This window comes from Ptiloglossa arizonensis, chromosome 1 (assembly GCF_051014685.1).
Source record: "Ptiloglossa arizonensis isolate GNS036 chromosome 1, iyPtiAriz1_principal, whole genome shotgun sequence".
NCBI classification, from domain to species: domain Eukaryota; kingdom Metazoa; phylum Arthropoda; class Insecta; order Hymenoptera; family Colletidae; genus Ptiloglossa; species Ptiloglossa arizonensis.
In genome coordinates, this window is record NC_135048.1 from 19,638,599 (window position 1) to 19,664,509 (window position 25,911).

General features: G+C 26.9%; 6 protein-coding genes across 17 annotated transcripts; 5 read left to right on the forward strand and 1 right to left on the reverse strand.

The window, feature by feature from the left end:
- Positions 1 to 4: 4 nt before the first annotated feature.
- Positions 5 to 2,046, forward strand: LOC143154404 (3-oxoacyl-[acyl-carrier-protein] reductase FabG-like). 2 transcript variants are annotated; one of them, XM_076326556.1, is made up of 4 exons: positions 5 to 246; positions 486 to 802; positions 866 to 1,067; positions 1,167 to 2,046. In XM_076326556.1, exons 2-4 carry the CDS (start codon positions 486 to 488, stop codon positions 1,407 to 1,409), a joined length of 762 nt encoding a protein of 253 aa, XP_076182671.1. In that variant the 5' UTR covers positions 5 to 246; the 3' UTR covers positions 1,410 to 2,046. The 2 variants fall into 2 exon arrangements, with proteins under 2 accessions (XP_076182671.1, XP_076182672.1); XM_076326557.1 differs by lacking the exon at positions 5 to 246 and adding an exon at positions 271 to 276.
- A 1,807-nt stretch (positions 2,047 to 3,853) lies between these two features.
- Positions 3,854 to 8,722, forward strand: LOC143154417 (pseudouridine-5'-phosphatase). 4 transcript variants are annotated; one of them, XR_012994089.1, is made up of 7 exons: positions 3,854 to 4,183; positions 4,789 to 5,007; positions 5,171 to 5,349; positions 5,429 to 5,611; positions 5,955 to 6,078; positions 7,865 to 7,918; positions 8,006 to 8,722. XR_012994089.1 is itself a non-coding variant. In XM_076326558.1 (4 exons), exons 1-4 carry the CDS (start codon positions 4,120 to 4,122, stop codon positions 5,606 to 5,608), a joined length of 696 nt encoding a protein of 231 aa, XP_076182673.1. In that variant the 5' UTR covers positions 3,869 to 4,119; the 3' UTR covers positions 5,609 to 5,878. The 4 variants fall into 4 exon arrangements, 1 of the variants encoding a protein (XP_076182673.1); XR_012994078.1 differs by having other exon boundaries at positions 3,869 to 4,183; positions 5,117 to 5,349; positions 8,006 to 8,717; XR_012994082.1 differs by lacking the exon at positions 5,955 to 6,078 and having other exon boundaries at positions 3,869 to 4,183; positions 5,117 to 5,349; positions 8,006 to 8,715.
- On the reverse strand, positions 6,546 to 13,143 carry Dnapol-alpha180 (DNA polymerase alpha catalytic subunit). Its single transcript, XM_076326562.1, has 22 exons — positions 12,975 to 13,143; positions 12,540 to 12,740; positions 12,131 to 12,440; positions 11,742 to 12,054; positions 11,251 to 11,670; positions 10,798 to 11,166; positions 10,514 to 10,718; positions 10,170 to 10,438; positions 9,987 to 10,103; positions 9,714 to 9,897; positions 9,504 to 9,641; positions 9,267 to 9,442; positions 8,959 to 9,199; positions 8,749 to 8,888; positions 8,459 to 8,664; positions 8,118 to 8,379; positions 7,853 to 8,027; positions 7,604 to 7,773; positions 7,264 to 7,512; positions 7,117 to 7,192; positions 6,863 to 7,059; positions 6,546 to 6,714 (listed from the first exon to the last, which is right to left on the reverse strand). The coding sequence occupies exons 1-22, from the start codon at positions 12,988 to 12,990 to the stop codon at positions 6,709 to 6,711; spliced, it is 4,440 nt and encodes a 1,479-aa protein (XP_076182677.1). The 5' UTR covers positions 12,991 to 13,143; the 3' UTR covers positions 6,546 to 6,708.
- Positions 13,078 to 15,498, forward strand: Tango11 (transport and golgi organization 11). 2 transcript variants are annotated; one of them, XM_076326529.1, is made up of 5 exons: positions 13,078 to 13,264; positions 13,838 to 14,068; positions 14,344 to 14,438; positions 14,619 to 14,767; positions 14,838 to 15,498. In XM_076326529.1, exons 1-5 carry the CDS (start codon positions 13,093 to 13,095, stop codon positions 15,046 to 15,048), a joined length of 858 nt encoding a protein of 285 aa, XP_076182644.1. In that variant the 5' UTR covers positions 13,078 to 13,092; the 3' UTR covers positions 15,049 to 15,498. The 2 variants fall into 2 exon arrangements, with proteins under 2 accessions (XP_076182644.1, XP_076182655.1); XM_076326540.1 differs by lacking the exon at positions 13,078 to 13,264 and adding an exon at positions 13,381 to 13,497 and having other exon boundaries at positions 14,838 to 15,495.
- Positions 15,499 to 17,364: 1,866 nt separating this feature from the next.
- On the forward strand, positions 17,365 to 19,830 carry Cabp1 (Protein disulfide-isomerase A6 homolog CaBP1). Of its 5 annotated transcripts, none has more exons than XR_012990997.1 (7): positions 17,365 to 17,501; positions 17,680 to 17,873; positions 17,962 to 18,186; positions 18,270 to 18,476; positions 18,557 to 18,882; positions 19,116 to 19,486; positions 19,586 to 19,830. XR_012990997.1 is itself a non-coding variant. In XM_076303867.1 (7 exons), the coding sequence occupies exons 1-6, from the start codon at positions 17,486 to 17,488 to the stop codon at positions 19,432 to 19,434; spliced, it is 1,287 nt and encodes a 428-aa protein (XP_076159982.1). In that variant the 5' UTR covers positions 17,365 to 17,485; the 3' UTR covers positions 19,435 to 19,455; positions 19,586 to 19,830. The 5 variants fall into 5 exon arrangements, 3 of the variants coding, with proteins under 3 accessions (XP_076159982.1, XP_076159964.1, XP_076159956.1); XR_012990996.1 differs by having other exon boundaries at positions 19,614 to 19,830; XM_076303867.1 differs by having other exon boundaries at positions 19,116 to 19,455.
- Positions 19,831 to 20,746: 916 nt separating this feature from the next.
- Positions 20,747 to 25,515, forward strand: Grip128 (gamma-tubulin complex component 5). 3 transcript variants are annotated; one of them, XM_076327462.1, is made up of 15 exons: positions 20,747 to 20,910; positions 20,987 to 21,097; positions 21,216 to 21,644; positions 21,721 to 21,980; positions 22,056 to 22,227; positions 22,337 to 22,547; positions 22,633 to 22,933; positions 22,995 to 23,191; positions 23,272 to 23,566; positions 23,639 to 23,858; positions 23,945 to 24,233; positions 24,308 to 24,508; positions 24,586 to 24,668; positions 24,755 to 24,914; positions 25,207 to 25,515. In XM_076327462.1, exons 2-15 carry the CDS (start codon positions 21,026 to 21,028, stop codon positions 25,251 to 25,253), a joined length of 2,937 nt encoding a protein of 978 aa, XP_076183577.1. In that variant the 5' UTR covers positions 20,747 to 20,910; positions 20,987 to 21,025; the 3' UTR covers positions 25,254 to 25,515. The 3 variants fall into 3 exon arrangements, with proteins under 3 accessions (XP_076183577.1, XP_076183566.1, XP_076183556.1); XM_076327451.1 differs by lacking the exon at positions 25,207 to 25,515 and having other exon boundaries at positions 21,721 to 21,977; positions 24,755 to 25,191; XM_076327441.1 differs by lacking the exon at positions 25,207 to 25,515 and having other exon boundaries at positions 24,755 to 25,189.
- The last annotated feature ends 396 nt before the right edge of the window (positions 25,516 to 25,911 follow it).

Below are 25,911 nucleotides of genomic sequence, written 5' to 3' on the forward strand. Positions count from 1 at the left end.
ACAAACTTGACTTCACTTTGGTACATAAAATTGGGCCCCGCACTTATGTAGCAGAGTTATGGTAAAATTTCCAGTACACGTCAGAATTGCAACGTGAGATTTATACTGTTTAATGTTATCTCAATTGCAAAGTAAAAATCTGATTTTACTTATTAAATTAAATACAACGTAAAAAATATAAAAGCCAAAAAACTGTGTAAAAAAATATTTAAAAATATTGTTGTGGGATAAATTTTTTGTGTTACGGTAATTATGTTACGATAATTTTGTGTTACGGTTACGAGAAAGTTTTAAATATATATTATATTAATAATATATATTAAATTTGGTGATTATTTAGAAAAACAATGAAGGATCTCACCGATTTCAATGATTCTTGAATATGTTGTCGAAATCAACATTTTGAATAATTTCTCTTCTTTTCTAAATAATCACTATCGTTTTAATAATAGACAATTTTAATAACTATCATATTTTTATTCTAGATGGCATTTGCTGGAAAAGTAATATTAATAACAGGAGCTAGCTCTGGTATTGGAGCAGCAACAGCTGTTCATTTTTCTCAACTTGGAGCATCACTATTATTAACAGGTCGTAATATAGATAATTTAAATGTAGTTGCTGAAAAATGTATACCTAATAAACCATTTATTGTAACTGGAGAATTAACTAATGAAACTGACGTAAAAAATATTGTTGAATCTACTATTAAACATTACGGTCGATTAGATGTTTTGGTTAATAATGCTGGCATATTAGAAAGTGGAAGCATAGAAAATACGTCACTAGAACAATATGATAGGTATAAATTTGGTTTTTTTTAATGTTAAATTTTAGAAAATAACATAACATTTAAATGTTGAAGGGTATTCAATATAAACGTGCGTTCCACATACAATTTAACCATGTTAGCTGTTCCATATATAGTTAAAACTAAAGGTAATATTGTGAATGTATCAAGCGTTTGTGGAACAAGAGCATTTCCAGGTATTCTATCATACTGTATGAGTAAAGCAGCAATTGATCAATTTACAAGATGTATTGCTCTTGACCTTGCAACAAAACAAGTATGTGTCATACATAAAGTTCATAGAAACAATTTTAAAACTTATTATGCATAGTAAAATTTTTATATAGACATTATAATTCTTGTTTTTACTTCTTAGATTCGAGTAAATGCTGTAAATCCTGGAGTTATAATTACAAATCTTCATAAAAATAGTGGTATGAATGATGAACAATTAAAAACATTTTTTGAGCACAGCAAAGAAACTCATGCACTTGGCAGACCAGGAGATGTTACTGAAGTTGCAAAAGCTATTGCATTTCTGGCAAGTGATAATGCAAGTTTTATTACAGGAGTAACTTTAAATGTAGATGGAGGAAGAAACATTATGTGTCCTCGTTAATTTACATTTTACATGTGATTACTTGAAAATGAACTAATTCATATATCAGTACACATTTGGTACATTTTCCAAGATTTTATATTTTTATTAAAAAGGTTGTTAATATCAAAAGTGATATATATATATATATATATATATATATATGTATATATTAATAAACTTAAAAACCATCTTAATTCTGCAATGCACTATTAATAATATACATTTCATAGGAGAGACAGAATTATAAGTAGAAATACATAATATTTCTTTGATTATTTACATGGTAAAAGATGAAATTATTGTTAATTGGTACAAAGATTTATTTTGACTAAAGAACTTCATACTACGCATGTACAATAAATTATTAGTTTGCTACGTGTTTATGTGCTAATTTCTATTGTTTGTACAACAATGACTGTTTATACGGTTACAAAGGATAATAAAAGATAATATATGTTTTGGAGCTGATGTAAGTAAACAGTTATATAGATCTCTGTCTCTTACTTGACCTGATAACTTGTGTTTAGTCTGTATAAAATTTGGAGGCCTACCCAAAACTGGTTGCAGAACCGAAAGAGCTTCTATGTAAAGATACTAAATAGAATTGTAATTATAGAATAAACAAGGAAAAATAAAATGCAAAGAGAAAATATTATTTTTGATCATTATGATACAGTTATTTGAATTTTTCTTGCATAAATTAAAAATTATTATTATTAAAAAAGATGCAAAATTAATATTTACTTTAAAGTAAGGTACAAATAAAAAAACTAATTTTACAATATTAACCTTTAATATTTAACATAAATTGCTTATATAGTTATGATTACGATAAGGTTGCTAAATGTAAGAATAAATTGTCAATTTTATTGTAGAGAATCAGTTACATATAATACTTATTCGCTAAAATTCAAGAGCAATTTACACACTATGTATTTTTCCTGAAAACAATTTATCTATTCATTGATACTTCTAAAGGAAAGTAAATGATATGTGCATAGATATATCACGTGATATCATCATACTTTATTTCCTTTAAGCTATATCTTATAAGGCACTTTTCTAACGTTCTAGTTTTAATGTGACATAACACTAAAGGCACATTATGTTTACTAATTTAATTCAAATTTAGATACGTCACTCTAAATTATAGACTTCCAAAATGAATTTAGTTTTTGCAAAGTTTTTAGCTTAATCTAATCGTTTGCACGTATTTCTTTTCGAGTGTAGTTTTGTCTAGATATTCGGTTATGTAAGGTAACCTTATTTATGACTAGTTGAAGCAACAAATTTTCCTTAACTTTTTGGCATTCATAAATGGATCTTTTTACTTACGTAATAGTCTCTCGATCCTGATAAAACGACATTTTCTTTTCTTTACTTATTTTAATTATTTTACGAATTCTAGTATTTAATTCAAATTGGTGTTTTATACTCGTGCTATTTATATATATTGGCACGAATGCATGCCGTGAAATAAGAATAACGGTCATTTGGGTTTTGTGTGTACTTCTGTTTGTTGCATTTGTATTTATTTGAATTTTTTATATTAAGTTTTCAGTAATACATATATTCAATAAATATGTACACAGGCAATGTCAAACAATTATCGAGTAAGTAGTTTATTTTTGCTCGCTGACTTGACGGTCACCATTCTCGTAAGTTAATTCTTGTACAAGTGATCCACGATACAATTGGTCCAAACGGTCAATTGTTGTCCTTTGATGTGGAGGAGGTGCCATCGTTGCGTGGAAATGTGTTATCTATTGTTGTCTATTGAAAATACCGAATTTGAGAGGATTCTCTTTGCTGTCAACGTGTTAATTCGTATCCACGCTTATTTTTAGTGGCTTTGATAATTTTTCTTTTTAGTTGGACTCACTAAGAAGAAACAGAACCGATTTAGTAAAGTCAACTACACAGTACGGATAGCGTCTTTCAATTTTTACCCTACATTTGTTCGACAACTTCGATTCTATTTTCTTCCAGATATTTACTCGCAGCAACCTTTTTCTAATGAAATCTAATCACGTCGAAATATTGTTTGTCGCGAGGAATATTAAGCTAATTGGCTGCAAATTTGAACTATTTTTTTAAGATATAAGAATAAATATAATATTATAACGTAGATAACTTTTATACGCATAAGGAATGCAAGAATAAAAACGTAACTCTGATGTGTTTCAATAAATTGATTTCAAGTAAGACGTATAGCTTCCCTTCTTGTCTTGCTTTGCCCTTATTCTCTTGACGTGATCTTAAATTATAAGTGATAAAAAAGAGATATAAAAGTTGTAAAAATTGTTTAACCATTCTTTCTTTAGAATATAAACCATACGTTGCACAATAAACATCCAAGAATAAATGAAGCTTGTAAAAGTGTAAAAACAACTGCAACTGTGGAATAGTTATATTTTTGAAAATATTTTTAGTACTATATTGTTAAAGTGTTTCAAGCTCCATCTGTTAGAATGAATGAAAAAAAATTTTGTTGACATATTTCTTCATTACAATACTTTTCTATGTTATACGAATTGCAAATAGTAAGCAATGTTCTGTCTGTAAACGTAAGCGACGATTGGTTGATTAATCAATCGTCTGTGCATCTGCCCGAAGTGTTAGCTCACTTATCAAGTAATTGTTATCAGTGAAATATAGTTTTACGACATAATATTATTTTTAAGAAAACAAACACAAGTTGCTTCGAATTCTAAAATTATATTGAAAAATGTCTGAGACTCAATATAAAAATGTTACGCATTGTATTTTTGATATGGACGGATTATTACTTGGTAAGCAAGTTATATAGTATTTGTATCTATTAGATTAATGTAGAGATTCGGTTAAAAGTAATAAGATAACTTATCTTAATACAATAATTAGGAAGGAATATTTCAAATTGTTTAATTTTATTTTATAAAATCAATATTCTTATACAATGTATACTCCGAATTAACCTATAGATAAGTTTATTTATTTATGTGAATATAGTAATTTTGTTTTGTCTATGCACGTATAGTAATGAATAAGGTCTTAATGTCAATTATTAAGAAATATGAGGAGTATAAATTAAAATATTCCACGCATCTGTATGAGCGGATTCTACTGTCAATGAAAAGGTTAAAAAATCACTCACGCGTGAGTTTATATGTGCTTTATTCCCAATTTTTAAGGAAGCTGTGTTAGAATTTTGTACATACATACCCGCGTTTGTGTATGAAATAAAATTATAATTTTTATTAAAAATTTTAAATTGTTATAATTTTCAAAAGCTGCCTTCAACACAGTTTCTATAAATTAACATATAAATTATACATGATAATTAAAATCAGTACAATAAATGAATTTTATGTATTATATTGATTGTATAAATAATTTTTTATCAAAATCTCAATAGATACAGAAACACTTTACTCTGAAGCTTTTAATCGTATTACAAATCGCTATGGAAAGCAATTTACATGGGAACATAAAACAAAAATAATGGGTATGAAAACCACTGAAATTGCACAAATTATAGTTGAAATGTTATCTTTACCTTTAACAGCAGAAGAATTTCAAAATGAAATAGCTAAAATATACAGAGAAATATTTCCTTCTGCCAATCTAATGCCAGGTAATAAATAAAAATTTGTATGAAATTAAGCAAATGAAAAAAAAAGGTAAAATTCTTTCCATGAAAGAATATTGTTATGTTTAATTTCCAATATATTATATACAAATAGGTGCCGAACAGCTTTTAAAACATCTGAAGCATTATAATATTCCATTTGCATTAGCAACAGGTTCAACTAAAGAAAATTTTGAATTGAAAACTCAAAGATGGACAGGGGTATTTAATTTATTTCATCATAAAGTACTTGGTGGTTCTGATCCTGATATTGTTCATGGTAAACCAGCACCAGACATATTTTTAGTTGCTGCAAAGCGTTTTCCTGATAATCCTGATCCCTCAAAGGTTTGTTATAGTTAATGTTTGTGATTTTTTTTTGCAAGTTTGCCTTATGATTAGTTTTACACAAGTTTTCTGTTTTTAGTGTCTTGTGTTTGAAGATGCTCCGAATGGAGTAAAAGCTGCTCTTAATGCTGGAATGCAAGTTATTATGGTGCCAGATCCAATGTTACCAAAACATTATATTGAAAATCCATCATTAATAATAAACAGCCTTGAAGAATTTCACCCTGAAATGTTTGGTTTACCACCGTATAATACATAACATGTAAGGGATATACCTCTGATATATATATATATATATATAGCTTATAAAAAGAATAATAGTTTAATGTTTCAACAATTAGATCAATATTAAAGTATTGACACGTATAAAGAAGGAAAAGAAAATGATAACATATATTTGTTAAGAATATAAATTGCGATTTTATCTTGTTGCATTAATTATTTTTAATACAAATATACAAAAATAAATTATTCTTAAATGTTCTTTATCGCGTGTAAAAACGTTTAAATAAAATATCTTCCAAACCATTATGTAATTTTCTTTTAATTGTATGATATATAATAATAACTGGATTTGAGAGTAACAGTGCATGTTATGAATGTAGAGATTTCACAAAAACCATAGAAAATGAAGATAGTAATGGCCTTGAGTGTAGGATGTCAATAGTTCAGAATCAAATGAACATTTCTGGATGCTAGAATTTTAAAGACCTGGATATTCCAAATCAAGTAAGCATTATAAGTTGCAAGTATTATCACTATGTAGAATTACCAGACATTTTTAGGAAAAATATAGAAAAACAAAATTCTATGATAAAAAAAGGATTAATGTAAGCCTAATCAAAATACATTAAAATGGACCTCATAGTAGACAAAAAGCATTTAGTTAGGGAGAAATACATTCTAAGGCTTGTACCCAATGAAGGTCAAATATCGTTTGAGACGTACTTGAGTGTGCTTCAAATAAATCGCTGTACTTACTCCATACACTAAACATTAATATTAACATATTATATTATAATAAACTTACAATAGATTTCCAGATAATAGTCATACATAAATAACAAATACTTTGTAGAAATAATGAACATTAAGTATTTTCCTTTTTTCACGAACAAAGTATGATAAATTTCTACAATCCATTTGTCATACAATTAACGAACTTGATTATAAACAACAAGGCTCTACATTTTTACTTTAACATTTCATTTTCTTACCTAAATATTTTATAGTGCCATGTAAATATCAGAAGAAAAAAAATAAAATTAAGTTCAAGAAGATAAGCTTGCAGAAACAAATCTGAACAGTTCTAATCGCTTAAAAATTAAATTACATTCATAAAGAATGTTAATTCTTGTTTTAAATCTGAAACAAAAAAACAAAAATTCGGATTTACTTTCGTATTATAATCGTATAATCGTATTAAAATATACGTTATAATCGTATTAAAATTTTATCATTGTACATTATTACCAAAATTAATAATAATTTTTGTTTATTGTGTACAACTTACTATTTCATCGTCTGAGCCATCTGATATATCTAGAATATTTGTATTTAAACCCAATGTTTTATATTGGGAATTAATACTTAAAAATATGGTATCCAAACATACAACCGAAAACGCGTTGCGCCTTAAAATCTTTTCTATTGCTTCCTTTAAGGAATCATATGCTGCTCTTATACCTTGCGGATATTGAGATAATAAATCTGAAAGTAAATTAATGAAACATCCGTCTTTTCAATAAAAAAAATGCGAATACATACTTTGATATTTCGGCTGACTCACATCAAAAAGATGAAGATAAAAACACATCTGATTGTAAAGTTTTGTTTCTGAAAACTATAATATAGCACTGTAGTTTTTAACATACCTCAACAAATTTAAGAATGATAATATATTTTGTAACTTACTACTCTATGTAAATCAGCATCTCCACATTTCCTGCATGTTGGATATTTTCTACAAAAACCTAATGGAAGTACTTGTGTTCTTTCTCCACACAATGGGTTTTCACATTCTAACCAACCATTATAATATTCAGTAATTGCTTCTCGCACAGCAAGTACCATTGCATTTTGTACAATATTAACATGTATCCATGGTTTTACTGTACACTCTGGATTTGAACATGCAGCGAGCGATAATTGATTACCAGTGGGCTACAAAATAATATTTTTTTGTTTTTAAATAATCAGAAATATAAATGAACGAAATCTCTAAGAAAAAAATCTTATTCTTATAACTACTTACTGTTTCAATGACAACATCTTTGAGTATAACTTCTGATTGACATTTCTCATCTCTACAATTAAATTTCAGAGGAAGACAATATCTAAATCTATCGTCATTCACTAATAGTGGTATATCGTTGTTTTCTCCTTCGTGTATTGATCTCTTAGATTTATATATATTTTCTAAACCTATTAGAAAATTCTGATCTATAACATACATTTGATAGCTTATGTAAATTACTTAAATTAATATAAACTGAAATTATACCCAAATTTTCAGCTAGTAGAACATCATCGATTCCTTCAATTGGTTCACAAATTCGCAAAGCAATAGGTAACACTTGATTTAATAAATAGTAATTGACATCTATTTTTAAAGAATCACTCTTTTTGTACTCATCAATATGATATGCTCTTTCAGTTGCAGATTTCTCTGTTCCATCCTGATATATAATAAAATTTATATATTCAATAAAACCATCAAATCAAAAACGTAAAGAGTATAGTGTTGACAAGAAGTAACTAATACAAACGCTGCATATAATGTACGGAACCGTATCTCCGACTTTCCACATTCTACCACCTTCTTTATTTAACCTTAACGCTACTTGCACGTGAGCTTGTTTAGTATCTGGATATTCATTTGGATTTTTCGATAATTGCTTTGTAATAACCAATGACGATAAAGAAGCTTGATTGTCTCGAACACTTTTTGCAACATTTTGTAATATTGTGAAAATTTGTTCTAATCGATTTTCGTTCGGTTGGTCGGAAAGAAGTTGATCCAAAATTTTTCTAAAAATTATTTATAATGTTAATAAACGTCAATATTTAGTTTTTTTTTTAAATATCAAATACAGCATGTTTTACTTACTTTCCAATATCACAAGCTAACTGACACCAATCTCTCCTCACAATATCTAAACCCTTATGTTCTTGTGTTAAATCTATCTGTCCGTTAGGCAATTTTGTCATCGTAACTGCAGCATACTTCTTTTTTTGTAGAAGTAATAAATAGCGAAAAACACCATCAATATCTAACTCAACACGTTTGTATAATTTGTTGATCTCTTGTTTAATCTAAAAAGTAATTTCACATATTAATATTACTATGTAAATACGAAATAAATAAAAATATAATTATATCGATAATTTAATACTTACCTTTTTTCCAACAGAAAAAACTTCCTCATACTCTAATAAATTTGTATTTATCATTATAGAATCAGTGTCTCCATATATAACTTCATAATTCAACTTTTCAACAAGATTTTTTGTATGTTGCAAAATTTCTCTACCTTTTGCTGCAAAGACATTTAGTATTTTATAGGTAATCAGTACAATATGATTATGTAATTTTACTTCATATTTTACCTGTAACTAGAGCAGCAAGCCCTTTGGCGTAAAATCTACAATGAGTTGCACCCAAGCAACCATACATAGAATTAGCTGTAAGCTTTAAAGCCAATTGCCGAATGTTATATTGCATTTTTAATTCAGGTGAAATATTTGGTGTCTTCATTAATTTTTTCACTTCTAGTCTGCTTTCGACCAATTTACGAATTTCTGTTGGAATTATTCCGGGCTCTAAATTTGGCTCAGGTAATGCCAAATTCTGTAAGTATACATTCATAAACAAAACAAAGATCATATACTTAATCAGCGATAATAAATATACTTACCGCACTGTCAACATATGCAGCGCCAGGTACAGTTGTAAAACATAAATTGTATTCTTGAATTATACTAGGGTACAAAGAGTTAAAATCCATCAATAAAATAAGTTTATCATAAAATCCTTTTTTTGGTTCCAGAACTAAGCCACCAGCATAAGCTGGCTTCTTTCTTCTAGTATTTTCTAAGTACAATACAATATTAATTACTTGCAAATAATATAAAATTTACGCTATAAATTATACCTTTATTTTCAGTATTTTTTCCCTTTCTTGCAATTCGTTTATCTGGTGTTATATAATGTTTCAAATGAAAAGCATGTAGTAATAAGTATTCATTTCGTTCTGCACGCCCTGCTGTTAATGTCCTTGATATAACATTTCCTACATACAGTAAGATCATATTTAAACACGAAAATTGCTTCATATATTTTGCTATGTAAAATATGTACTTGCCAGCAATGCATGTAATTTGTAAGGCAAGTGGAAGAACATTTAGTTCAAGAACAATAGATAGAATATATAATGCTTCTGTTAATGTTATTTTAATTAAATTATTTATTTTATTTGTTGTACTATAAAACGCTGCGCATTCCCCCGGTTTTATTTCTTTGCATTCACTTTCCTTTTTTTTCAATACCTATAATAGTAACTACAATTTAATTTCTTTCCTAATAAATATTTGTAAATTTTTATACAATATCATATAAAAACTTATAAAGTATTTACTGCTATGCAAAGAGATTGCAAGTCGTAACTTCTAACTTTAAGATTTAATTCCTTAGCTGATACTTGTATATCACACATAGGGCGGCCAGCTAATATTTGGTTTAAATTTATCTTCCCCTAGAAAACATTCTTTTATATATTTGTTGCAAATATATAGTAAAATGAATTGTTATACTTATATACCTTAAAAAGAGGAGGTACAGAACGCCTTAATCTTCCAAATCTACTCCAATTTGAAACTTTTAAAGTGAACATCCTATGCATTAATATATCAAACTGAAAGCCACAATCGTACCCAATTACTAAGTCTGGATCTGTTGTGTTTAATATCTTCAACAATTCTTCAAGTAAATCCACTTCAGTTTCAAATTTCATTACTTTGGTATATGAAATATTTGAAAGCATTTCCCATGCTTGTCTTGGCCAAGGGGTCTCACGTGGATGGGTGATCACTATATGGAATAATAAAAAAATTAATTGTATACTAAAAATACATGTTGCTATTTGGATGAAGTAAATTAACATACAGCAAAAATGTTGTTGAAATAATGGTTTGGGTGGTTCTTTATCAATATGATATTTATGATGCAAAAGTATTGTTATCATGACTACTTCGTTCTGCTGTGATTTAGAATTTAAAGATGTTCGTACATTTAATGTTGTTATCACTAATGGTGGTAATGTTTGAGACTCTGAAGAAACAGATATGTTCTCCATCTTCATGCAATTCACCTTATTGATTAAATAAGTTATTAATTTTTAATATGTATTTTACAGAGATAAATTTGATTAATAAATTGAATTATTATACCTTTATTTTTGACCAACTAGTCTGTACACCAGTTGGTAATGGACACTTAACATCTAGCCAACAAGGACCTTTAATATTTCTTTCTACCAGAAGTAGTTCCAAAGGATTTACTGTCATTCCAAAAATACGTTCTATTGATGGTCCAGTATAATCAGGAGGCATAGCTGGATAATGTGCAGAATATCTTACTTCTAAGTATTCAGATGTTGTTGGGGTACCTTCTTGCTCAAAAGCATAATGTTTTGAAACTGTATTACACCGAAATTCTTTTATGCCTGACTTGTTTGCAAACTGATTAAATTCTTTGTAGACATCTTCCATTGTATTTAATTTTGCTTCTTTGTTACTCTCATTAGAAGATGTCTTCACCTAAAATTTATGATTATATTATTATTATTGCTGTAATGCTTTTAACATTGTAAGCACAATATTCTTATATGTATTCATACATACATATACTCTAGGAAGAAGATAAATTCTTCGTGGAATATTTTTTACAGTTAAACAACAAGAACAATATGCTTTTACAGATGGTACAAAGACTTTTCCAAATAAATATACAACTCCAGGTTGTTTAAAAGGATCTTCGTATGCATCCCACCAATAAAACCTAAATACTTCTTCTTTATTGACATCAGTTGTAAGGGGCAAAGGTAGTTCTGTAGTGTCTATAGATACTTCAATATTTGATGTTTGTGTTGCAAAATCAGTGTCTAATACTTTATTAAGAATTTCTGAATCAAAAATGTCTTTTTCAATGCCCTTGTTCTTCATTTGAATAACTGGTTTATTTTTTTCATTCTCCTTATTAACAGACGACATTGACTTTTCAACAAGATTTATATTTTCATTTTCAAAATCTGCATTATAAAACTGTAACAGACATAACAATTGTAATATCAGTAATGTTTTAAAGTGTGTATTAAGCCAAAAAAGAAATTTACATCTCCAACAAATTGACTAAGATCTTCACTTTCATCTTCAATTATTTGACTGCTACTTTTTTTCTTGACATCTTTTTCTGACTGTGTATCTGATACTACAGTCTTTGATTCATCAATAACTTCATCATCTATAATGTTTTCACTGCTACTTTGATCCAATGTAATATTTTTCAATTGAGAAGTTGATTCCATTTGTTTATTTACATGTTTTTTTTTTGGACAATCAAAAATTGTTAAATCATTGTCATCAATATCGTTTTGTACTTTCTCATGTTCAGAAACAGACTGTAAGTTCTGTTCTGTATAAGTACTTCTAAAATTATTATAATGATGATAATTTATTACAAAATATATTAGAAATAGCAGCTATATAAAAAAAGGTTAATTACCTGTTATTCAATTGAGAAGCAGTAACAAATTTGTTTTTGACAATTCTTGTTTCTGGTTTTTTAGATGCATCATTCCTTTTTAAATCAGATATCAAATCTTTTAAAATATTATCATCGTCCAATCCAATGTCAACTTTCTTTTTAGAAGGCATATTCATTATCATATTTTGAATACTTCCTTTTTTTTTAATATTATCTTTCTTGCTTTTCCTTGGGCCAGTGATTTTCTGTTTTCTAGCTTCCTGAATACTTTCATCATCCATATCGTCATCAAAAATTTCTCTACCATCTTCCACGTAACCACTTTCCCCTTTCGTGTCAAATGAATCATTCTCATAAATGATAAGATACTTAAAGACTTTAATACATTAACAAATCTTATTATTAAACAATCAAGTAATGTTATTACCATCATCAATAATCCAATCATCATTTTGCCTTTTTATTACAGTTAAAGAATACTCTTTCTCATCAACTTCTTCATAAACATTCTCCAATTCATCAACTTCATATTTATGTTTAGTACCTTTTAACTGTTTTAATTTTTCGAAAGCTGACAGTCTCCCAGTTTTATCAATTTTTTGGCGCTTAGTTCTACCTGTTGACGATGCTACACAATTTGATTAATAATACACTTTATGAGTATTTATATAAATGCGTAGAAGTATTTTCTAAATTTTTGTCAGATTAAATATTGGTTTAAATATTTACATCCAATTTTATAAAAGTTATAATTATTATAAGGTCTATATTTGATTAATATTATAGCAACAAAGACGACAAACAAACAAAGCCTTTAAATTTTCTATCAAATAATCAAACAATTTCTTGGAGAAACACTTACATTCAGTAACACTCATGTTTTTTTAACAATAAATCGTTAAATTAAAGTACTATACAGTATTATAAATAACGTCCTTAAAAATAAAATCGTGAAAATTCACAAGAAACGAACATTAGAAATGCAGTTGTTCCAAATTTCAATGGCGATTATTTTCAGTCATTTTGGCGGCAGTTTTATCGAAATCGATACATTTCCGAATATCGATTACTCTCGATGTGGGTATGCTGCACTTTTACATAAACATGTGTTACTAACTTCGTTCAACGAGTTTGTGTTCAACGATCGAAAAGGTATGCGAAAGTAAATCTTCCACAAACATACATATGCGTTTACTGTCATAGATATTATTTATAAATGTTATTTATATTATGCCTTCCTCTATTTTGTTTTTTTTAGACAAAATTCAAATTGGATATCTTTTTGTGTCGCGGTTATATTCTTTCACTATAACTGTACTGTAAAATTATTAAGCATATAGCGTTTATAGTTTCACTTATAAATCTGTTTCGTTTATTAATAATTAGTAAGTATACAAAATATACATAACTTTCCATCTTCTTTTGTAAAACGTAAATTCGTCTTATTTAATAAATGATGAATTATGTCATCTTAAATATTCTAACATTATCTTACAAGATAAAACACAAGTTTATCATTGCCTTTGATATATTATTCTTATATATATTTATTGCTCTTATACTTTTCTATACTTTCAAATATATACATACTTTTAAATAAATGCTTTAAATAATATCAAACACTTTAAGGTAATGCATATTATTAAACGTTAATATAATGAATTTAATATAAACAAATTTTACAATTATAAAAACTAGAATTCTAAGTTTTTTTTTAATTTTTAGTTACAATGTCAAAAGCACATAGCCCTACTATTTTTAATGGAGAGGCTGATAATTTTTATGACCCAAATTTTACTTTGGACATTAGCAAAAAGATGCGAGTACCCAAAAGTATTCGTCTTAGTGATGACTTCCCAGATGAAGAAGTAGCTGGTATAAATGGCTCTACTTGGAATCAAATGGATGCAGCAGAAAAATTTGAGATGCATGTTCCAGATAGAATTTTAGTTGTTGGTAAATACATTACTTTTTGACATTTATTTATACATTAAAGTCTTTAATTTTAACTAACAAAGATATTCTATGGTCAGTGAATCAAGAACTTTTATTAAATTGAAAGAAATTCAATCAATCTGAAACTATTCACATTTATTTCTTTAAGTTTTATCAAATTATTTGACATATCACTTATATCATCTCTTTACAAATTGTCTTTATACTCATATGTTATATATTACTATTAAATGTTCATAATGAAGAAAACATTTGATAAATTTGAATTTATATAGGACAAGAGCAACATATTGGAACAAAGGCACCACCAAGAGAAATTACATTAGAAAATGCTACATTACCATCTGATCCAGATATTGTTAGAGTTCAGGTAAATAATACTTCACATTTCTCAATTTAATTCAAAACTTTATATATATTTTTGTGTATTTCAATCAATATAATATTTTTTTATCTTATTATATTTGATATTTATCTTATTATTATATTTGTAACTTTTTTAAGAACATTAAACATGAAGTAATATATATAGTTTTTGTATTATTGGTAGACTCCTCCAAGAATCTTGACATTGGATGATCATTATTTTCCAACGGCTGATGAAGAAGAATTAAATTCATATTCAACGGAGAATAAGGATTCAGGTCCATCTTCTAAATCTCATGGTTCATACGAAACGCAAATAGTTAGGAATGCTAGGTACTAATATTTATACATATACTTGCATATTGTAAACTTTATTGGAAATATGTATAATTTTTTGTTTTAGAGAACAAACACCCTTATTTAGTGCACTTGATGTTTCTCTTCCACCTAGCGAGGAAATACAACATTTACGTCGGCAAGTAGCGAAATTAAATCGTCGAGTAATGGCTATTGAACTGGATATGTTACAATGTCAGCGAAATGACAAGATTTTATATGCATTAACATTAACATACTTAATTCTTAAAGCTTTTTCTTGGTTAACCAGAAAATAAATCTGTGTTAAATAATTGTAAGTGATCTAAATCTTGTGCGAAAATGGTGCTGTTAATCCATATAAATACAAGATGCTTTGCAAGAGTCTCTTACTCTAAGAAAAAATTTGTAACCAAAGACTTTTCACTGTGGATACATGAAAGTATGATGATGTTCAAAATGAATATATCGTATATATTCAAGAATTAAATTACTTACAATATTTATATGAAAGTATTGTAGTCAAATTTTAAAATACTTAACTTACAAAACACAGTCCTTGCTACTTTTGGGTCTCTTATATTGTGTATAATAAATTAGGATATCTAACTTTTTAATAGTAATCAAGGATTGAATATATACGATATAGTTTTCTAAAGTAAACGAGTTTAAACATTTAAATAATATGTTTGCAAAGTGTGTATTACGTTATTAAGTAAGATCTAAAAAAAAAATCCTCAGATATTTAGTTAAAGATTTATTTCGTGTGAAAGTTATTATTTACTGACTATAAACTAAAAATATTAAGAAATATTAGATACAACAATTATATGTTATAATAGTTAATTATAAATTTCTAAGAACATGGAAAATAATGTTGCAAATGATCTATTTTGACTTTTATCATATTCCCTAATTAATTAATTTTATTTTATATAAATGAAAACAATATACTAAAGTGATCATAACTATTATGATCATTTATGATATTATTCAATTCTATACATTTTTTGTGGCCATGATATCCATTATTGTACATTTATATCATATAAATAACGTTAAGAAAAATAAATAGTAACCATACATTTATTTTCTTGTTTTAATATGTAACATATTTCTATCAGATACTTAAAATTTTTAGTCTGGATTTTTTTATACTCAATTCTGTTTTTGTACAAGTGTTACATTCCAAAGAATATGAAAGAAAAGACATACTGCTTATGGTAAAATTGAGAATTTGTTTCATAATTTTAAAAAACTGTTATATATTATTTTTTGTTATTAACAATTACATTTATCATTTTTTTTTGTATTATATTATCTTAATTTGAATGCATTGTTAACTATGTTACATACAAATTTCTGTGAAGAGAGAAATGAACCATAGTAATATATAAGAATATCTTATTGAACTGATCACAATAAATGTACTAGAGTGCAAATGTAACATAAATAATATATTGTTCAAGATGAGTAATTTCTTTACTTTGTTTTAGTAATTTAAAAATTAATGTTGAATAAGTAGTTTTACTCGTGTATAACACCTGTGTGTAAAGCCCTTAATTGAGTCTTAATTGGAATTTTACTGTTTACATATGTATATATAAGAATTTATATACTTATGCAATTCTATGCTGTACCAAGTGAAAATTGTATCCTTTGAATATTATCAAAATCAAATATATATTTAGCAGTAACAGATAGTTTTTCAATAAAGGGTTTTATTTCATCTAATAAACCTTTTGTAATTCTTTTTAAGAAATATTAGATTGATAGTCACTAAAATTATCTGAATATTTATTATTACTATTAGACATGCTTTCTTAAACAATTTTTCCATGTAATTTTTAATTATTAATATCTTAATATACCTATTATGTGTTTATATTAATAATATAATTATTGGAATATTATAATAGTCTTGTGGCTTAGAAATTGGATTTAATTAAAAAATTTTTAAGTAATATATTTTGTAATATATTGTTTTTCTATATACATAATCGTTAATATTAGTTACTTTTATGTTTTGTTTAATTATTATACCGCATTCTATTATTAAAGTTCCATTAATACCACTGCTATATGTAAATTTATACTTTTCAAAGATATTATGCCATTTTAAAAATGATGTTGATAGACTAATATGTAATGTGTAAACGAAGCAATAATTTACCCGAGTAGGCACAATTCAGCGCAATTAGAATAAATAGTTGTCATCATAAATAATAAATATTGTTCATTGTTTTATTGTGATGTACTTTATGTGATAAATGAGAGAATTTCTACTAATTATTTGTTACTAGCCATCATTTGTTTAGTGCTGAACTCTCAAAGTAATTTTTTTTTGTAAACCTTGATGACAGAGCAAATGTCTGCTCACAAAAATCCTGCAATAAAAAAATGAAAAAGAAACTTGTAAAATTTAGATTTCTCTATCTCATTTAGTTCTCTCTTATTTCACTTGAAGCGCTGTACAGTAGACTACTAAAATTGGGGGAGATACCCATCTACGATAGTTATCCTTTATTTATACGTACGACTGTTGATTATGGAGAACCAATCAAAACGGCCCACGAAAAGTTATATGTGGTTATGAAGAGTGGGGTAGTGAGAGATTCACGATTGAACTTTACCAGAAGAGATTGCACTCGGTTCAATCTTATATTTAGAAAAGAATTTCCAGTGGATGTTTTTCCAAAGAAAATTATAAATTTAACATTTCCTTTGCTAAGAAAAATGCAAGGTTTTCTAGGTAAGTTTTCTGAATTAATATGTATTGCTTGTTTCATGACTTTTTATTATCAAAACTTGACCGGTAGATGTATACCGTTACAATACTTTTTATTATTTTAAGTTTTATAGAGATTTAAATATTTTTTTTAATTATTAGACATGTACAACTTAATATGTATTCTATTTGTTTTATTTAGGTATTTTGATATTAATTACTGGAGCCCATTGTTTGTATTCCTCCAATTCAGATGTCATAGATCTCAAACCAAATAATTTTGACAGTTTAGTATTGAATAGTGATAATGTTTGGATTGTGGAGTTTTATGCACCATGGTGTGGACATTGTCAACAGTTAACACCTGAGTATGATAAAGCTGCTACTGCTTTAAAGGTAATTTTTGTATTTAAGTTATTGTTTATTTTCCTTTGTTATTTTTTTTAGAAAATTCCTTATTATTATAATTATAACTTTTTAACAGGGTATTGTAAAAGTTGGTGCAATAAATGCAGATGAACACAAGTCTCTTGGATCAAAATATGGAATTCAAGGTTTCCCAACAATTAAAATCTTTGGTCTTAGTAATAAACCAGAAGATTATAATGGACCAAGAACTGCAGCTGGTATTGTCGATGTTGCCATAAATACAGTTGGTCAAAAAGCACGTAGAGCTTTAGGTGGCAAAAGAAGTAATGGAGATTCTAAGGTAAACATAATGATACATAGAGTACAAGAAGGATGAACTAAAAATATATAGTAATAATAAACAAATGTTTATTTTTATTATAGACCAAAGATTCGAAGGATGTCTTTGAATTGACAGATGAGAATTTTGATAAAATGGTAATAAATTCAGATGATCTATGGTTAGTTGAATTTTATGCACCCTGGTGTGGCCATTGTCAAAATTTAGCTCCTATTTGGGCATCTGCAGCCACAGAACTCAAAGGAAGAGTAAAGTTAGGTGCTATTGATGCTACTGTAAATAAAGTTAAAGTAAGTGTTTTATCTTAAAATCAATTGCATCAAAAATTATTTTATAGTTTTATATAATTAATGAAATATCAAAATTATAGGCTAGTCAGTACGCAATAAAGGGATATCCTACTATCAAATATTTTGCACCTGGCAAAAAATCTTTTGATTCTGTACAAGAATATGATGGTGGTCGCACAAGTAGTGATATTGTTAGTTGGGCACTAGAAAAACTGGCAGAAAATATTCCGGCACCAGAAGTAGCTCAAATTGTAAATGAAAAGAGTTTAAGAGAGGCATGTGAAAACAAGCCTTTGTGCGTTGTGTCTGTTTTACCACATATTTTAGATTGTCAATCTGATTGTAGAAACCAGTATTTGAAAACTTTAAACGATCTTGGAGAAAAATATAAACAGAAGATGTGGGGGTAAGTTAAAATATTAGTCATTGTTTAGTACAGAGGTGTGTAACTCAGGCTGGCCACAGTAGCCAAAGTAGCATCTTAACCACTGACACCAGGCTCATTATGAGCTACAAATGAAGGAAATGAAATATGTAATAGACAAGTGTGGCTACTGGGCCACCAGTTGTGCAGCCCTAGTTTAATAAACAAATGAATGCATTTAAGGTCATGAAAACATTTGTTTTATGTTTTAATAGGTGGGTTTGGGCAGAAGCTGGTGTTCAGTCTCATATTGAAGAAGCGTTAGAAATCGGAGGATTTGGCTATCCAGCATTAGCGGTTGTAAATATTAAAAAAATGAAATACTCTTTACTAAAGGGAAGCTTCTCTTATGACGGCATAAATGAATTCTTACGAGATTTAAGTTATGGGCGAGGAGGCACAGCTCCTTTGAAAGGTGCTCAATTACCAGAGATCCTTGAAACAACACCATGGGATGGCAAGGATGCTGAACCGCCACAAGAAGAAGAAACTGATCTTAGCGATATAGATCTGGATGAAAAGGATGAGCTGTAATTACTAAGTTTTTCCAGAAAAGTATGTACATGGCATACATGCATCATTAAAAGTAATTCAGTACTTATTTTTATATTAAATCATTATTTTGAACTAATATAACTATATATTAATATACAAAAATAATATAACGCCATCGTCGTCAATATAGCGTATCAAGAATACTGTCTTGTTTCCAGCTGAAGTACATCATCATTCTGTTATTCATACATCAGTCCTCAGGAATTTTAATTATATTAAATTAAGTGCTTAGATATCAATTCTTCCATTAAAGTCAATTTTACAAAATTCAATCTGTTCACTATAATAAAATTGTGTATAACTTGTACTTTGAATATAGTTAAATTCACATGTCACTTGTATTGTATAAAAATAAAAAAAAAAGTATTATCAGGGGATGTGTCTGAATATTTTTAAACAATTATTTGTACATTTTTAAAGTAATGATAGAGTGTATGAAGTTTTAAAACTGCGTAGTAAAAACGAAATATATACTTGTCCTTTGATTGTATTTAAACTAAAACTTTTTTATGAAAATGTTGTAAACATAAAATAATTACCGCTAATATATAAGATGTTAAGTGCATTCCATACGACACTTTAGTTTTCTCTACAATAGAATTAAAATGTTATGATAATTACAATACATACTGCCAATCATTGTTTATTTAAGATCGCCTTTATTTAACTAAATTATGTAGGTCTTCCATCATAATTACTGAGAAAAAATTTATATTGTTACGTAACGTTATATAATATGCAGTACATTTATACGTGTATCAAAACTTAATATAATCACTTCATTTATACTTAATTAATTGTAATCCTATTTTACATTTTTGTTAAATAAATTTCACTGCAAGATAATTTATAAAAAAATTATAATCCATGTTATCCTTTCTATTTTATTTCATTTAATTTTTTATAATTTCATTAATTACTTAAGAAGATCATTTAATGTAAAACAGAAATTAGCATACTCGGATATATTCGATTAAATAAATTAAATAAATTAAAACATATTCAATCAAAAATATGTCAAATTAATTAGTGAGTAATTTAATATTTCTTAATATTAGGAATAATATAAATGTTGTATCATAAAATTTTCTTTAATTTAAAACATTGAATTCTTGCTTTATAAATTAAAAAAAATCAATGTTAATAATTCTGCTAATAAAGAATATACGAGTTTCAATTTTTTATTTAAATATAATCACTTTTGATTATTCGATTGCATAAAAAGTACTATAGTATCTAATTCAAAATAGAGCTTAAATGTGTGAGAATTAATGTGTAAACTATTGTGCCTGGGTTTATTCTTTCTCATAGAGAATTTAAAACCGATTTTATTATAACAGAATGTGTTTAATACATATTTTTATACTGTTATCTGTAGATTCAAAATCATATATGAGGAAAATATTAAAAAGTCTTTTAGAAATTTACAAATTTGATTGGAGAGCTTATTAAAGGGTTAGGATTTTAAAAAGTTTTTACTATTTTTAATGACAAATTTTTAATTTTCCTTCAATTTATTATTTGTTTCTAGTATTGTAACGACTTTCCATTACTTATGTTTTGAACCAACATGGGGACAAAAATATTAAATGATATTCATAATGATATGAAGCAATTGATAACAACAATAACTTCTTTTGAGGTAATATTTCCTTTAAATTGATGGAATAATTGATTTATTTAAATTAATCTTATTGATATAATTTAACCAATAATTTTAACAAATGATATATTTATAGTAATTATTTATATAATTATAGGAAAATGAGGAAGGGTTCAGAATTTGTGAACGATTTTGTACAACAAGTATTAAACATCATCGATATTTGTCTGTTAATAGTAATATCACAAAAGAAGCTATTAACGCTCTGATTGCAAAGTTTTCAATTCATGGAAAGTATAATGTAGCAAAAAAATTTGAAGAACTCGTAAATACATTTTTATCGAGTTTTGATTTTGAACAGCATCCACAATATGATTTACAGTGGTATTTATTAACTTTCTTGTTGGAATTATCTAAGGAAACGTGTAAATCAGATTTGGAATGTTTAAAGTTAACGCGTGGAGAATGTACTTTTAATACAACAGGTGAAAATGAAAATGAAATTACAGAGGAAATTGATTGGGCTCAATATTTAAAAGAAGGTCAAGAGAATTTTTTTAATGATTATGAAAGTGATACTGAAAGTGTAAATATTCTTAATTGTATATATTAAGTCTATATAATGTCACATTTGTGTAGACTTTTCATATTATTTTTAATAGAAATGGTCAGAAGATCCAGAAGATATTCCCAAATTAAGTACAAATTTTCAAACATCCACAATCAATACGAATACAGATAAAGCATTATGTATACCAACTACTAAAGCAGAATTAAATAAATTATCCTTAGCTTTAAATGAAGAACTTAAATCAAGAAACTGGTTAATGTCAAATGTTCAAAATACTTGGTGGAATGAATTGGAGTGGTGGAAATATCCAGTCAAGAGTAAATTTTGTGATGCTTATCTTTGTGAAATGTGGTAAATATGTTTTTTGTAAAGAATATTTTCCTTCTGCATTATATAAATATTTTTTATTACACTAATATCAAATAGGCATAAAGCAACTGATACAGATTTGTATTCACTTGGAACCCTGAGTGAGTATTTAGTATGTAGAGAATTATTATGGATGTTTTATACTCAAACACATATGGTAGTGTTTCAACAAATTGAAGATGCAAATTATTCTATTCGTCCTGATATATCTGTTCCTAGTTTAACTACTGTGAGTACATATATGAATATATAATTCAATAAGATATGTTTGATATATATGATAGATATGTTTTGAACATTCAAAAAAATTCAAAAGTATTATTATTAGAAAATTTTAGGTTGCGTTTAATGGTATTCTTTTACCATTTTGCGAATATTTTTCTATGATACATGATATAGAAATGTTCGGAATTGATTTATATTCAGAACAGGATGGATTTTATAAAAAGGCACCGTTCACTTACGAAGCATATAATGCAGCCCTTAGGCAACATTTAATAAAATTTAAAAATGAAATAATTAATATAGAAAAGAATTTTATGAAACAAGGTATAACAAAAAATTTTTCTAAATCCAATAAATTTTTGAAAAGTAATAAACTTATAATTCTGTAAATGTTTATACTATTTTTCAGATAATTGTCTTACACTTCTGTCCTTATCAATGCTTCTGAAAAAACATTTGTACAGTATAAAAATTCTATATGAAGTGCATAAAAAAGTCATATCTAACTGGAGAGCTTACTCAAATTGGAAGTGTGCATCTAAGTTATTGTCATCTTTGTATTTTGAAATACAAAAATCGCATAATCGAAAAAGAACAAATATTTGTGCCAGTTTATATATATCTAGTCTTACTGTTTATTTAAATATAATTGACACATGGTTAAGTGAGGGACGATTCGAAGATTGGAGAGAAGAATTTATCATTGTCAGGTAAAAATATTTAAATATAAATTAAAGTGGCAGTAGATTGTAATTATCTTTTCTATTTCAGATTTTCAAGTTATGCAACTTCAGAAAATAATGAACAGTATGAAGCATTTTCCTTGAGATCTTTAGACAGTATATGTTTAACAGATCCAATAATGCAGTTTTTAATTAAGAAAGTACAGCATATGGGTCAAAGTATCGAGTTATTAGTATCATTTGATCGTATTACAGACATATGGGAAATTAACAGTGGAAGTAGTGGTATGCAGTATTTTTAGTTTTAGTTTATGTATCATTGTAATTGTGATAAATTAAAATATTTAATAAAGTACATTTTACAGAAATAAGGTCATTGGTGGATGAATTCTACATCAAATTAGAAGTGGAAATTTCTAAATATGGTACATGTGAACTACAAACAAAATCACCTATGTTTCAAGAGAATACAGTAATGGATGATGAAAATGAAGACGTAGAGAAGAATATTATACAAGAATTAACTGAATTCAATAATCCATTTCTACTAAAAGCTTTTGAAGGCTACATTCCTCCTCAGTTATTAAAAAAGGATATTACTGATGTATGCTGTTCCAACATTAAGAATGTTAAAGAAGATACTAATAGTTTATTTGAAAGGTACTTTCATTATAAATTTAAAACTTCTTGCAAAAAAATACTTTTCTTTAAATGTAATATATAAATTTTCAGACTTGAGAAAGTATCAAATTATATTTTACCATTTAGAAAAATATTAGAAAGTATTTTAGCAGATATTCTAGTTTCACGGTATAATAGTGCTAGTAAATTAGTCAAAAATATAATGTCAGATGAATATAAATTGGAATCACATTTAACATTAATGAGATCTGTTTATATGATGGAAGCAGGCCACATTATGAGCAAATTTTATCAAAAATTATTTCAAGAGGTATGGTATAAAATATTATGATTGGTATGTCATTTTTTTTTTCATATAGTATTTATTATGTATATTTTGTACTACACTTGTACTAGATCGAATCCAATCAAATGTGGAGCAATTCTTACTTCTTATCGTGTATACTTGAGGAAATCCTTTCTCAGTGGCGACCAGATTCAAGTTCACGTTGGTCTGTTACAGTTTGTAATACTAATACAAATCAAGTGTTAGTGGCTGTGGATAATATAACATTAAACTATGCAATAGGTTGGCCTATGAATATTATATTAAACGAAAAAACTTTCATAAAATATAATGAAATATTTAGGTTTCAATTAAGGTTAAAATGGGCTTTATGGACATTGAACAATTTGAGATTTAGTGGTAAGAAAAAATATTGTAAAATTGTTAACTTGTCACTTTTATTAATATATTATATTTAATGACATTTCTTATAGATTTGGAAGGTTCAAAATCAATGTATAAAAGAAATAAGTTGGAACAGTTTCATATAAGACGTATTGAAAGCTTGCGATTTTCTTTATTACATGCAATTACTTCAATACATACATATCTATCAGGCCAAGTACTGCAAAATTTGAGTCTTGTATTAGAAAAGTCGTTGATGCAAGCTGATAGTCTTGATGCAATTATATCAGGTAAAATAAATTTATAATTTCTATGTACATCCTATAGATATATAATTTCTTCCTTTTTGATATAATTGTAATTTCAGTTCATAATGAATATTTGCGAAAAGTTCATGAACACTGTTTATTAACAGCAGAGTATGATGATTTAATGGCAACTGTAAATAATGTATGTATACATATTGAATATAATATCGCACAATGCGAGACATCTTGTATATATACACGTGACTAATTTATATGTATTTATTTCAGCTAATTGAAATGTGTAGTCATATTCGTACTCGATGGAACTATAAAAAGTTAATGTTTGTCAGTGAAGAATTGGACATGTTAGAAAGCAGTTACACCAAATATCACACATATCTTGCTTTAGCACTGCATAATGCAATACAAAATAAGGATGCAAATTACTGTAAGTCAGAAATTCTTTTAACAGCATTGTATAATATATTTCAATCTAATATTCCCAAATTTAGTAAAATTACTTCAGCGTCATAAGCACAATAAATTATAAAATTACTAAATAATTATTATAACCATATGAAATAATAATAATAATAATAATAACAATAATAATAATAATAATTATTATTATTTTAATAATTTTAACAATTTTACTAACAATGCAAAAAATGTACATAATAGCATGCCAATTAACATTGTTCCTAAATTTAACATATTTTTTTTAATTGCTTTGTTTACAGTGACTGGTTTAAGCTCAGCATTTAACTGCAGTATGTCGTGTGTTTAATAATGATACATTTTCATACTATGTTTTTCAAACACAATAATAATGCTATATCTATAAGGAATAACACTGTAATGAGTTGTGTTATCATTAGAAAATTTTGTATATTATTATTAATAATTAAAATTTGTGTTACATGAAATTATACAATGCAAATAATAATTCATTAACAAGAATGTTGTCCTTACTAATGCTTTGCTACCATTTGTGCTAAAATTCTTTTTAACAAAATATATCAAAATCTGCCACATCTCATGAATATTGAAATTTTTATGATAATTTGTAAAAGTTTGTAGAGCATTATAGATAAAAATTGCATTATACGTAAAATTTATACTGTTAAATATTTTGTTAAATACTTTGTATATTAAAAGTAAATGAATTTACATTATAGAATAAAAATGAATGTTCTTTCTATTTTAGTAATTTAAAAATCTATTTAAAAAGTTTGTTCCTTCAGTTCCAAAATCCTATCCAATTCCTATAAATTCCTTTCAGATGAATTAATGCTACAATATCAGTACAATATGCGAAATATGTATATAGACAATGATGAAGCTGTTTGTTCATTCAATAACCTTAGCCGGAGTTTATTAATTGAAATAGCATATCAGAATTTACCCCCATCAGGCTTGCCTGTTCCTATTCCAAGACTGATACA

Bases quoted from the DNA above. Each gene is read 5' to 3' on its own strand.
- LOC143154404 (XM_076326556.1), top strand. From the start codon at position 486: ATGGCATTTGCTGGAAAAGTAATATTAATAACAGGAGCTAGCTCTGGT. The intron at 803-865 runs GTATAAATTTGG...TAAATGTTGAAG, and splicing joins TCACTAGAACAATATGATAG to GGTATTCAATATAAACGTGC. The intron at 1,068-1,166 runs GTATGTGTCATA...TTTACTTCTTAG, and splicing joins TTGACCTTGCAACAAAACAA to ATTCGAGTAAATGCTGTAAA.
- LOC143154417 (XM_076326558.1), top strand. From the start codon at position 4,120: ATGTCTGAGACTCAATATAAAAATGTTACGCATTGTATTTTTGATATG. The intron at 4,184-4,788 runs GTAAGCAAGTTA...AAATCTCAATAG, and splicing joins TATGGACGGATTATTACTTG to ATACAGAAACACTTTACTCT. The intron at 5,008-5,116 runs GTAATAAATAAA...ATATACAAATAG, and splicing joins TTCTGCCAATCTAATGCCAG to GTGCCGAACAGCTTTTAAAA.
- Dnapol-alpha180 (XM_076326562.1), bottom strand. The intron at 9,200-9,266 runs GTAAGTATATTT...GTATACTTACAG, and splicing joins CTGCATATGTTGACAGTGCG to AATTTGGCATTACCTGAGCC. The intron at 8,380-8,458 runs GTAAGTAAAACA...AATAATTTTTAG, and splicing joins TTAGCTTGTGATATTGGAAA to AAAAATTTTGGATCAACTTC.
- Tango11 (XM_076326529.1), top strand. From the start codon at position 13,093: ATGCAGTTGTTCCAAATTTCAATGGCGATTATTTTCAGTCATTTTGGC. The intron at 14,069-14,343 runs GTAAATACATTA...GAATTTATATAG, and splicing joins AGATAGAATTTTAGTTGTTG to GACAAGAGCAACATATTGGA. The intron at 14,439-14,618 runs GTAAATAATACT...TATTATTGGTAG, and splicing joins CAGATATTGTTAGAGTTCAG to ACTCCTCCAAGAATCTTGAC.
- Cabp1 (XM_076303841.1), top strand. The intron at 18,187-18,269 runs GTAAACATAATG...TTTTTATTATAG, and splicing joins GAAGTAATGGAGATTCTAAG to ACCAAAGATTCGAAGGATGT. The intron at 18,883-19,115 runs GTAAGTTAAAAT...ATGTTTTAATAG, and splicing joins TATAAACAGAAGATGTGGGG to GTGGGTTTGGGCAGAAGCTG.
- Grip128 (XM_076327441.1), top strand. From the start codon at position 21,026: ATGGGGACAAAAATATTAAATGATATTCATAATGATATGAAGCAATTG. The intron at 22,228-22,336 runs GTGAGTACATAT...AGAAAATTTTAG, and splicing joins CTGTTCCTAGTTTAACTACT to GTTGCGTTTAATGGTATTCT. The intron at 23,192-23,271 runs GTATGCAGTATT...TACATTTTACAG, and splicing joins AATTAACAGTGGAAGTAGTG to AAATAAGGTCATTGGTGGAT.